Genomic DNA, 12,030 nt, shown 5'->3' on the forward strand with positions numbered 1-12,030 from the left:
AGCATTTTGAATTACCTTCAATAATAATAGATATACGTACAATCGGCCACACTTATCTCAGTGATGCCCAATAGGAGCTAACAGATATGGTTTAAGAGAAGGACAGGACAGGACAATAGGATCCGACTAGGGTTAGAGTAACCCAAAATGAGGCATGGATAGTTTGCATTAGTTGACATTTCCGAAGGATATTACAAAATTAATAATAGATCTCCTTGTGAGACACCCAGGTAGTGCACTCTAGAATATTACGATTAGATGAGAATACTAGCGTGATCAAAAAATTCCAAAGATAGGTACTGAAAGCTTGGAAGGGATAAATATTACCTTAAGTGTAACTCTCTGATAGTAGGCTAGATTTATGTAGTTTGGCGACTATTTATGCCCCAACTTGACTATGTTTCATTGTTCTAGGATAGTTAAATGACGATAAATTGGCTCTAATCATGAATTTCATGTTTTGCAGGAGCATATTACGCTTATGAGGACTTAGGACAGTGTTTGGAGCTAAATTAAAATAAGGGAAGCCCCTCGGAGCTGAGTACAAGTGAAAAAAGAGAGAAAAGAAGAGATAAAATGATGAACCAGCTTAGCGCGGCCTTAGCGCGACCACGCTAGCCCAGAAAATCGAGGCGGAATGTTATGCAATATGCACGGCCATTAGCGGGGGCACGAGCGCGACCGCACTAGTCCAGTTTAGAGCACATAATTTCAGGGGTAAACTTGAAAGTTTGGGGGTAATTTTACTTAACCTATAAGAGGTCCAGCTCGCCCAAAGAGACATTATCAAGGTTTTTACAGCTTAGTTGAAGACAAGAAGATGCAAGAGGCAAGGAGGATAATTCGACATCGAGTTCTACCTTTCTTCCTTTTATATTTATCATTTATGATGAATTTGGTTGTTGTTAGTATGAATACGGTTATGAGTAGTTAAATATTTAGTCTAGGGTTTTGATGGAACCTGTTGAAGGATGAACTTCGTGTTATGTTAATATAGTTTTCCCAATTTAATCTCTATTTGTTCAACTACGTTCTTGTTGTAGTTAATTGATAGGATGCTCAATTAGTTGTGCCTATTTAGTATATATTACTCGAGAGAGAGAGTTCATATTTAGGTAATTGTTGAACAACACCACTCCCAAATTATATGAGGAATCAATAACCGAGGGTTTAAAGGTGGGACTAGGGATAACGAAACCTTGGGTACGATCTAAAGTGAGCCGTAATAAAAGTCAACTAGCGTAACTCGGGAGAGTGCGTCTAGTAAATTTTCATAATTACTCGGGAGAGATTTACGGTAGTAAGAGTGTTCATGATCGATAGAGGCAATTAGGCAATTCTATGCGAAACATAACAAGAAGGGATTCCATCAATAGGGGAAATCACAACCTTAGATCCTTCTCTTATTTGTTTACAACTCAATCATAGTTAGCTTTTAGTTTACTTAACCTTATTCAGTTATAGTTAGCAAAAACATCTCCAATTGTTATTCAAAATATCTGAAAAGTTGATTACGAAGAATTCAGTGAGTCTGACAAAAGTAATTGGTAGGTTAATTCCCTGTGGGATTCGACTCTGAGCTAAATAGTCGGATTATATTTGCAACAACCGCTTGTCTTTTTATAAGGCATAGTTGGGCGTGATCAAATTTTTGCGCCGTTGCCGAGGAATTAACGGTGTTATCAATTACAGTTGAAAGAAATACAAAAATTCTTAGTATAGTTAGTTTTCTTTATTGTCAATCTATACATTGAAATTTTAACGTTTGTTGACTTGGTTGTACAGGTGCATGCCTAGAAACCCATCAAGAACTGGTGATGTATTTGAAGCATTATCAGATCCCGAGAAAGTTTTCAAGGCCTTGAATCGGGCCAACCGGAAAAACAAACAACAACAATCAACTGAACAATTTGAACCAGACATGGGGGATCGGGAGGTAGACCCACCTGCGCCAGTACTGGTGCCTCTTATACCAGAGGCTGCTCTATATGATTGGGCGCAACCCACAACAGAGAATTTGGCCACAACGATATTAGTTCTGCAAATACAGGCCGAATCTTTTCAAATAACAAACAACATGCTGCACTTGTTGCAAAATAAGGGACTATTTTTGGGGTCATACATTGAAGATCCTCAACAACACTTGAAGAATTTCCTGTCGATCTGCAAAACTCAAAGGCAGTCCAACGTAACTCAGGAAGCAATAAAGCTGTTGTTGTTTCCATTTTCAGTGACAGGAGCTGCCCAAACTTGGCTAAATTCAATCCCCAGTAATTCCATCACGACTTGGGAGGAGTTAGTCAAGCAATTTGTGAATAAGTTTCATCCACCCAACAAGATTGCTCAGCAAATTGATGAAATTTTGAGCTTCAAACAGAAATCAATGGAGACACTACAAGAAACATGGGAACGATTCAAAGGGATGTTGGTTATATGTCCGCACCACGGTATTCCAGATCAATTGTTGGGGCAACGGTTTTACATGGGTCTGACAGATAGCGTAAAGGTTAATGTTGATGCTTCAACTGGTGGAGCATTCTTGAGTAAAACATGGAGAGAAAGCCAGAGCCTACTTGACAAGATGGCACAGAATTCGGTGTGGACAACTAGGAATGCACCTATCACTCCAGTAGTTCACTCAATGTCCTTAGATCCATCCAACACTCTTGCTGAAAATATGGCCACCTTAATGACACAGATGAGTATACTCACCAAAAAGGTGGAAGAGTCAGGGCAGAAGCAGCAGGTGCACATTGTAGATACTACCAATGAGGGCTTATGCACATCTTGCATTAGTCAGCCAATTGGTAACCGATGGAATGCAAAAAGTGATCATCATCATTACCCTGAGGACATGAATCATGTGTCTAATTATGGAGGCCAGAGATAGGGTGGTCAGAATTGGGGCCAACAGAATTAGTCATACAGGTCAGTCCAGCCATAGCTCAACAATGGAAATATGGGAGGCATGCGACCTCACAATAATGTGGTACCATACCAAAGGCCACAGGGATACAACAATCAAAATCAGCAGCAAGGTTATCATCCTACTCAGCAGCAACATGGTGGGAGACAGGAAGATGGGTTTGCTAGACTTGAGGCAATGATGCAGCAGGTTATTGGGTCAAATGCAAAAATGAGTGAAAGAGTAGATGCACACGAGTCAGCTATAAAGAATATTGAAGTGCAGATGGGCTAGATTTCAATGTCTTTGAATAACCGTCCTCATAGGACATTGCCTGCAGACACGCAGGTAAATCCAAAAGATCAAGGCCCGAAGTAGTTAATGACAGTGAGTCTACGTAATGGCAGAGACTTAGACTTGGAGCAAGAGAGGGCTTGAGAAAGCAGATAGGTTGAGACACTTGTACTAGTGCCTATTGTGCTAGATGATTCAACAAAACTATCAGAGGTGACAGTACATCCTGCTTAGGAAGAAACCAACACACAAATTGAGGCTGAGAAAGAAGCTGAGGCAGCCCAGGAATCGGTAGTTGAGGTGGTGTCTGACAAAGAGAAAACACAAATCATTGGGAAGAAGAGACCTCCAGCACCTTTCCCACAGAGGCTGGCAAAATACCAGAAAGAGGAACAATACAAGAAATTCTTGGAGATGCTGAAACAAATCCAGGTAAATATTCAATTGATTGATGCTTTGAAGGATATGCCTGGTTATGTAAAAATGATGAAGGACTTGATATCTTGAAAATTCGATTTCCAAGACTTGGCCACAATGACTTTAACTCAGACCTGCAGTGCTGTGGTGACTAGACCAGTTGCTGAGAAGTTGTCTGACCCAGGGAGTTTCACAATTCCCTGCACCATTGGTAACTTTGCTTTTGCTAAGGCACTTTGTGATTTGGGGACTAACATAAATCTTATGCCCCTGGCGATCTATAAGTGGTTGGGGATTGGAAGAGTTAGACCCACGTCTATATTATTGCAGCTGGCTGACAGAACTGTAAAAAGACCGTATGGTATCTTGGATGATGTGTTGATATAGGTAGGGAAATTTGTGTTCCTTGTAGATTAGATTGCAATGTGGATGAAGAAATTCCCATAATTTTGGGAAGGTCGTTCTTCGCTATAGGGCGAGTTCTCATTGATTGTGAAACTGGAGCTCAAGATGAGGTTGAACAATGACAAGATAACATTCAACGTGTAGAAATCTATGAGGCGACCAAGTGAATTCGCCAATTGTTCTCTTATTGATGTCGTGGATGTAATTATGGAAGCGGATGATGAGACATTGACTATTGAGGATCCTCTTGCTGTATGTCTTATAAATTTAAATGAAGTGAATGGGTGCTGGCTTTAGAGGGCAGAGGGTTTTGGGATAGAATACTTGAATTCGAGCCCTTGTACTTAGAAAACAGAGAAACTCCTCCAGCCAAGCCATCCATAGAAGAACCACCAAAGCTGGAGTTGAAGCCACTGCTCGCCCATCTCAGGTATGCATTCCTATGACCTAACTCCACATTACCTGTTATTATCTCATCTAGTTTGTTAGATGTGAAGGCACAACAACTTTTGTAGGTACTCAAGGAGTGCAATACTACTATTGGGTGGCCCATGGCAAACATTAAGGGGATCAACCCAGCATATTGTATGCATAAAATTCTATTGGAAGAGGGGCACAAACCTTCCAGGGAGCACCAAAGAAGGCTGAACCCCAACATGAAGGAAGTTGTGAAGAAAAAGGTGATTAAGTAGTTGGATGCGAGAATCATTTTCCCCATCTCTGACAGCAACTGGGTTAGCCCAGTGCAATGTGTTTCTAAGAAGGGTGGTATAACGGTGGTAAAAAATGGTAACAATGAGCTGATCTCTACAAGAACCATCATAGGCTAGAGAATTTGTATGGACTACAGGAAATTAAATTTGGCCACCCCACCCGGAAAGACCACTTCCCACTTCCTTTCATTGATTAGATGCTTGACAGACTGGTAGGGAGGTCCCATTTCTATTTTCTGAATGGGTACTCAGGGTACAACCAAATTTCCATTGCACTAGAGGACAGAGAGAAGACCTCCTTCACATGTCCATATGGAATATATGCTTTTCGGAGGATGCCCTTTGGCCTATACAATGCACCCGCCACAATCTAAAGGTGCATGATGGCCATATTTACTGACATAGTCGAAGACATAATGGAGGTTTTCATGGATGATTTCTCAGTGGTGGGAAACTCATTTGACGGGTGCCTTACAAATCTGACCCGAGTGTTGAAAAGATGTATTGAGACTAACCTGGTACTTAATTGGGAAAAGTGTCATTTCATGGTACAAGATGGCATAGTATTCGGACACCGGGTATCAAGCAAGGGAATCGAGGTGGATTGTGCTAAAGTTGATGTGATAGCAAAGTTGCAACCCCCCACACCAGTCAAGGCATCAGGAGCTTCCTCGGGCATGCCGGTTTCTACCTGAGATTCATAAAAGACTTCTCAAAAATTGCCAACCCTCTCTGTAAGTTTTTAGAAAAAGATCACCCTTTCATGTTTTCTGATGATTGCAAGGTAGCATTCGAGGAGTTGAAAAACAGTCTAGTCACAACACCCATCATTGTTGCCCCTGACTGGGAGCAACCATTCAAACTCATGTGTGACTCCAGTGACTATGTAGTGGGGGCAGTTCTGGGATAGCGGAAAGACAAGCTAATGCACCCAATTTACTATGCTAGTAGAACATTGAGTGGAGCCTAGCTGAACTACACTGTAACTGAAAAGGAGATATTGGCTGTGGTGTTTGCATTCGACAAGTTCAGATCATACCTGATTGGCTCTAAGGTAATTGTATATACTGATCATGCAACTCTCAAGTACTTGATTGAGAAGAAGGAGTCCAAACTACGCCTGATTCATTGGGTGCTGTTACTGCAAGAGTTCGACATGGAGATTCGTGACCGTAAGGGCATAGAAAACCAAGTTGCTGATCATCTATCACGACTTGAAGGAGCTGAAAACTCAGTTGAAGTAGAGAATATTCTGGAAACCTTTCTAGATGAGCAGCTACTCACTACAAGCCTTGAGGAAGTGCCATGGTATGCAGACTTTGCAAATTAATTGGCAAGCGGTATAGTTCCCTATGACCTTTCCTCTGTGCAAAAGAAAAAGTTTTATCGTGACTGTCGTATATATTACTGGGATGAACCTTATCTGTTTTGAATATGTGTTGCAATATAATCCGGAGGTTTGTCCCTAAGATAGAACAATCTTCTGTTTTGCAGGCATGTCACACATCGGCGTATGGCAGGCATTTTGGAGGAGTCTGGACGACAGCAAAAATGCTAGAAGTTGGGTTCTACTAGCCAACAGTGTATAATGATGCACATCAATGGGTGAAGGGCTGTAATGAATGTCAGCGAACCGGAAACATTTCCCATCGCCATGAGATGACCATGAACCCAATTCAAGTTGTTGAAGTGTTCGATGTATGAGGGATAGACTTCATGGGCCCCTTCGTCAGTTCCTTTGGCAATAAGTACATACTTGTTGTTGTGGATTACGTGTCCAAATGGGTGGAAACTGCAGCACTCCCCACCAATGATGCAAGAGTGGTGGTGGGGTTTTTGAAGAAGAATATATTCACCCATTTTGGGACCCCGAGAGCTATTATCAGTGATGGAGGCACTCACTTCTGCAATCGAGCCTTCGAGAAATTGCTAGCAAAGTACGATTTGCGCCACAAGGTGGCAACACCATATCATCCTCAGACCAATGGACAAGTCGAAGTGTCTAATAAAGAGATAAAGAATGTACTGACCAAGACTGTGAATGCCATAAGAATTGATTGGGCGAAAAAGCTAGATAATGCACTCTGGGCCTACAGAACTGCTTTCAAAACACCAATTGGTATGTCACCATACAAGTTGGTGTTCGGGAAGGCTTGTCACTTGCTAGTGGAACTAGAACATAGAGCTTGGTGCGCAATGAAACAGCTCAATCTGGACATTGAGGCTGCGGGAGCAAATAGAGTCACAGAATTGCATGAGCTAGACGAGTTTTGATTTCTTGCTTTCGAGAACACGAGGTTGTACAAGGAGAGAATAATGAGGTTGCACGACAAGAACATTGTTGAGCGAAATTTCAATCCCGGAGACATGGTGTTGCTTTATAACTCAAGATTAAGGCTATTTCCGGGTAAACTCAAGTCACGATGGTCTGGACCATTCCGAGTGATCGAAGTATTCCCTTCAGGTGCCATAGAGATTGCCTTAGAGAAAGACTCTCATACATTTAGAGTCAATCGGCAAAGATTGAAACCATATGTGGGCATGGATGAACCAAAGGAAGTGTCAGTGATCCATCTGACTGAACCTCAGAGGTCGAGCGAGCCTTAAGTGCACTTATCTGCGTCGTGCCACGACGTTAAATCAGGCTCTGCATGTGAGGCAACCCATTGATTTGTTGTAGCTGTCATGCCATGACATTAACTAAGGCGCTGGTTGGGAGGCAACCCAATGCGTAGTGACTTTAGTATAGTTAGTATTTGTTAATTTTGATTTTTGTAAGTACTAACCAATGTAGGTGAGCTTGGGCAAGTGATAAGTCCATCGGACGCGGAAGGAACAGGTAAAAAAATGGAAACATTTTGAGCCCAGGAGTGCGCCCGCGCTACCAACCGTGCATATGGGCAAACATTCTACCTCAGCATCTCACCCAGTAGCGCGCCCATGCTATGACCGCGCTAATGGCCGCGCTAGTAACCGTGCATATGGCGAAGTACACTATTTCACTAGCGCGGCCGCACTCGAACCGCGCTAGTCCCGCCCGCCTGACACTTTGTTTAACTGAACATTTTTTTTATTTTGTATGTTACTTATGTTAAGTGTTTATTTACCCTCCCCCACCCTAATTATTCCCCTCTTCTTCATTCCCAAAACCCCCAACTCCTGAGTATCCCCAACCCTAACTCCCATCTTCTTCAAATTCCCCTATCACACCTCCTTTTTACCCATCCGAGGGTATACAAGGGAGTTTTTCCAATTAAAGTGACATTAATCGAAATGGGATTAATTAGATTATCAGAGTCTCCACTTGGAATAAATTATTTGGTGTCCCAAATCACCGGTTTATTTTAAATCCCAAATTGAGAAAGTTTTCGACTTTATTTAAAAGTCTGCGAACCAGAAATTCTAACTAAGGAATTCTGTTAACCCGGGAGAAGGTGTTAGGCATTCCCGGGTTTCGTGGTTCTAGCATGGTCGCTTAGTGATTATTACTTGGCTTAAATTATTTAACTACTCATTTTTAGGACCTATACACATTTATTTATTAACCGCTTTTAATTGCTTGATTATTCGTAATTAAAGAATTGAGTTACGCGTACGTATACTCTTTTTTTTAGCGTCAAAATTCATGTCACGTGAACGTGTCCACAATTAATAACGCTTTGTTTATTTATTAAGAAAGTTTGGTTGAAGCTGCGCGAACGCATCCCTCGATTTATTTTAAGAATAAAATCATAATTATGTTATGCGAACGTATACATAATCACGATAATAGACTAAGTCGCGCCTAAAGCAAGCTACGAATATACAAGATTATTTCTGAACTACATTTGAGATGCATTGTGAGGCCAAGAAAAGTATGAAAGTCATTTGTGGATGAAGTGAGGTTAATTAGATATGTAAACAAGGACGAGCCAGCTATTATTGAATTGGGCTTGCAAGACTTAATTCATTAACTTAGACTGATTTATATTCTATCAAGGGGTGACCAATAAGTGATTTTATTATTATGACCCATACATGTAAAAAATGTCTCAAGTGATATAACAAAGATAAACCTTTGATTCCAATTAATTCCAGCGATGCAATTGTTATCTTCAGCATTCCATGTCATACAAAATAAATATCTGAAGACCATATCTAATTCTTCTTTGTAACCAAATTATCGTGCAGAATCGAATAAACTATAGTGCCCAACAAATTAATGGCCCAACATACTAAGTCCAATTCCCATTATATCAAGTCTACTATCACAATACTGAGAACAAAACAATTAATATTAAGAAAAATGAATAAACTAGTCAAGTTAACAAGATAAATGTATGCTATCACACAATATTAACTAAAACATCCACCAAGCTATCATAACACAATAAAATGAGAATGAAAATTGAGAAATGGACCTTTTATTGATGAACAAAGCTGAAAATTACAAATCAATTGGGCTAAACAAGCAATAATCCTTGGATCGAAACACCGAGATTACAAACCGGAACCTAGAATCGACACCAGACATTCTTGTTCGCATTTCTGAAATGCTTTGTTCCTTTTAATTGAAATACCCTCCTCAACCGCTGGCAAACTCGATAATTCAATTCTTGATCCCAGAAAAGATGTGCAATCCTTACCTGATCAGATCGGAGAAGTTGAGAAATGGAATCAAATTCCGAAATGCACAAACCCAATAAATTGAGAGCAGCTGATCCTTTTTGTTTTGGAGCGTCTCAATTTTTGGTTTTTCAATCAGATTTTCTTTCTCAATTTCGTTAAATCTAACCCAAAACTTTAGGCTGCCGTGTTTCCTTCTTTTTAGGCGTTGTTCGGTCCTTTTCTTAGCTGCTGCTTCCGTTTCTTTTTTTGTTTCTATATGGCTAGGTCCTCGTCGAAAGCAAGTCCTTGCTATTTCATCCACCAATCTGTATTTCACTTCATTTTTAAATGGACGAACCAAATGTCCAGCTTGTTATCAATTGCCAAAACAGGAACCTTAAATGAAATTCATGCTTTTCCCTTTTTGTATTTTTTTTGTTACGGTTGGTTTGGATTTTTCTCTTTTTCAGTCTAGGAATCTTTCTTAGCTAGCTCTTAGCTCTTTAGGAATGGGGATGTCCGCCGTTTATGTTTTGGGGTCTAGGTCTATATGTCTAGGTTTTTATTTTAAGAGTTAGAGATTATTTTATAGGGGTAGGAATTAGGTTAGGTCAAATGGGGAATGGGTATGAGCTCAATGTTTTGGGCTTGAAGGGATTTGGGTCGTGAATTTGGGCTAATTAACTTTGGGTTAGGAAGACTAAATCAATTTTTTTTTCATTTTTCTTTTTCTTTGATTTTAAAATCTAATAAAATTCTAAATTAATCTTAAATCAATCTAATTTGTAAAAATTAAAATTGTTTATCTATTAAAACAACTAATTAACTTAAAACTAAATAAAACACTACTTTCTAAAGACTAAAAGCTAAATATGTAAAAATGACCATTTTTTGTGATTTTTCTTAATAAAATTAATTCTACATGCAAATTGGACATAAGATGACATGAAATTAAAACGTGACATTTTTTTATCATTTTTCTATGATTTTAAAATATTAAAAATGCATGAAATTCAACTAAATAAAGAAAAACTTCTAAAATCCCTTAAAAATCAATTTTGATTTATTTTTAGGAGTTATTTTCATGTAGGGCAAAACTTAGGTGCTCACAACTGCCCCTCTTTGCTCGGAAACATGAAGAGTTTTCGGGCAAAGATAAAGTGAGCAATTACGAGCAATTTTTGCCCCTTTAAAACTCCATTTGGAAGCATTTTGAAAAAGTTTGACCGAACTTTGCTTCGGAGGTTGCCTACATATCCTTGACTATAAAGGAATCATGTCGGTGTAGTTATGGAAGGGTGACAGAGTAATGAGTTCGAGAGTCGAGTGAGATTCCGTCGAGGCTCCAGTCCGTGGTCCTGTTATTACTCAAAATCAAAACGAAAAAGACTAACTAAACATATCAGCTACGAGTTACAAGATTCCTATCTATAAATCTTCTGAAGCTTGATCTTAAGTCTTGGCTGGTTCTTCCTGCAGACTCCGATCTAAATCTTGATGCTTGTTAGCTGCGAACACTGGTTCATTTTTCTTCAGCTCTTCGGATCAAGGCGGGACATGCAAAGCTTGTGGCTTCAATCATATCTTGGGCAATCCGCATCTTTTCTCTGCTTCTGTACTTAGAGTTCAACTTCTTTTCTTGTTCTTCCTTTCTTTTATTTGGGTTGAGACTTCTTCTTTTGGTCATCTCAAACCTTGTGCCTCACGATGAAAACCTGTTCAGGCACCAAAGCAAACAAACGAACGAAATTTTCTGCCCCAGTTTTCACTAGGAAAATTTCGTGAGTTATTTGTAACAAAAATCTAAACTATTTATTTATTGAAAGCAGTAAAATGAAGATTGTATATCCTTGGGAAAAAGAGATTAGGGAGTAGAGCCCTATATTTATAATAAAATCAATTAGAGAGTGGAGACCCTATGTTGGAAAAGAGACTAGGGAGTGGGGACCCTATATCTAAACTAAAATCAACTAGGGAGAAGAGACCCTATGTTGGCAAAGTGACTAGAGAGTAGAGACCCTATGTCTAAAATAACTTCAACTAGGTAGTGGAGACCCTATATCTAAAATAACTTCAACTAGGGAGTGTGGACCCTATGTTGGAAAAGTGACTAGGGAGTGGAGACCCTATGTCTAAAATAAAATCAACTAGGGAATGAAGACCCTATGTTGGAAAAGTAGACTAAGGAGTGGAGACCCTATGCCTAAAATAAAATCAACTAGGGGTGGAGACCCTATGTTGGAAAAACGACTAGGGAGTGGAGACCCTATGTCTAAAATAAAATAAACTAGGGAGTGAAGACCCTATGTTGGAAAAGCAGACTAGGGAGTGGAGACCCTATGTCTAAAATAACTTCAACTAGGGAGTGGAGACCCTATGTCTAAAATAACTTCAACTAGGGAGTGGAGACCCTATGTTGGAAAAGTAGACTACGGAGTAGATACCCTATGTCTAAAATAACTTCAACTCGGGAGTGGAGACCCTATGTTGGAAAAGCAGACTATGGAGTGGAGACCTTATTCCTAAAATAACTTCAACTAGGGAATGGAGACCTTATGTTAGAAAAACAGACTAAGGAGTGGAGACCCTATGCCTAAAATAAAATCAACTAGGGAGTGGAGACCCTATGTCAGAACAACAGATTAGGGAGTGGAGACCTTATGCCTAAAATAAAATCAACTAGGGAGTGGAAATCCTATGTTGGAAAAG

At 39.9% G+C, this 12,030-nt stretch overlaps 1 protein-coding gene and 1 non-coding gene across 2 annotated transcripts; one reads left to right on the forward strand and one right to left on the reverse strand.

The window, feature by feature from the left end:
- Positions 1 to 2,345: 2,345 nt before the first annotated feature.
- Positions 2,346 to 2,451, reverse strand: LOC138876663 (small nucleolar RNA R71). The gene has a single exon (XR_011402005.1). It is a non-coding gene; the product is annotated as a small nucleolar RNA R71 (small nucleolar RNA).
- Positions 2,452 to 6,450: 3,999 nt separating this feature from the next.
- On the forward strand, positions 6,451 to 7,008 carry LOC138875986 (uncharacterized). Its single transcript, XM_070154868.1, has one exon. The coding sequence runs from the start codon at positions 6,451 to 6,453 to the stop codon at positions 7,006 to 7,008; it is 558 nt and encodes a 185-aa protein (XP_070010969.1).
- Positions 7,009 to 12,030: the final 5,022 nt, after the last annotated feature.

This window comes from Nicotiana sylvestris, chromosome 8, assembly GCF_000393655.2.
Source record: "Nicotiana sylvestris chromosome 8, ASM39365v2, whole genome shotgun sequence".
Lineage (NCBI taxonomy): Eukaryota > Viridiplantae > Streptophyta > Magnoliopsida > Solanales > Solanaceae > Nicotiana > Nicotiana sylvestris.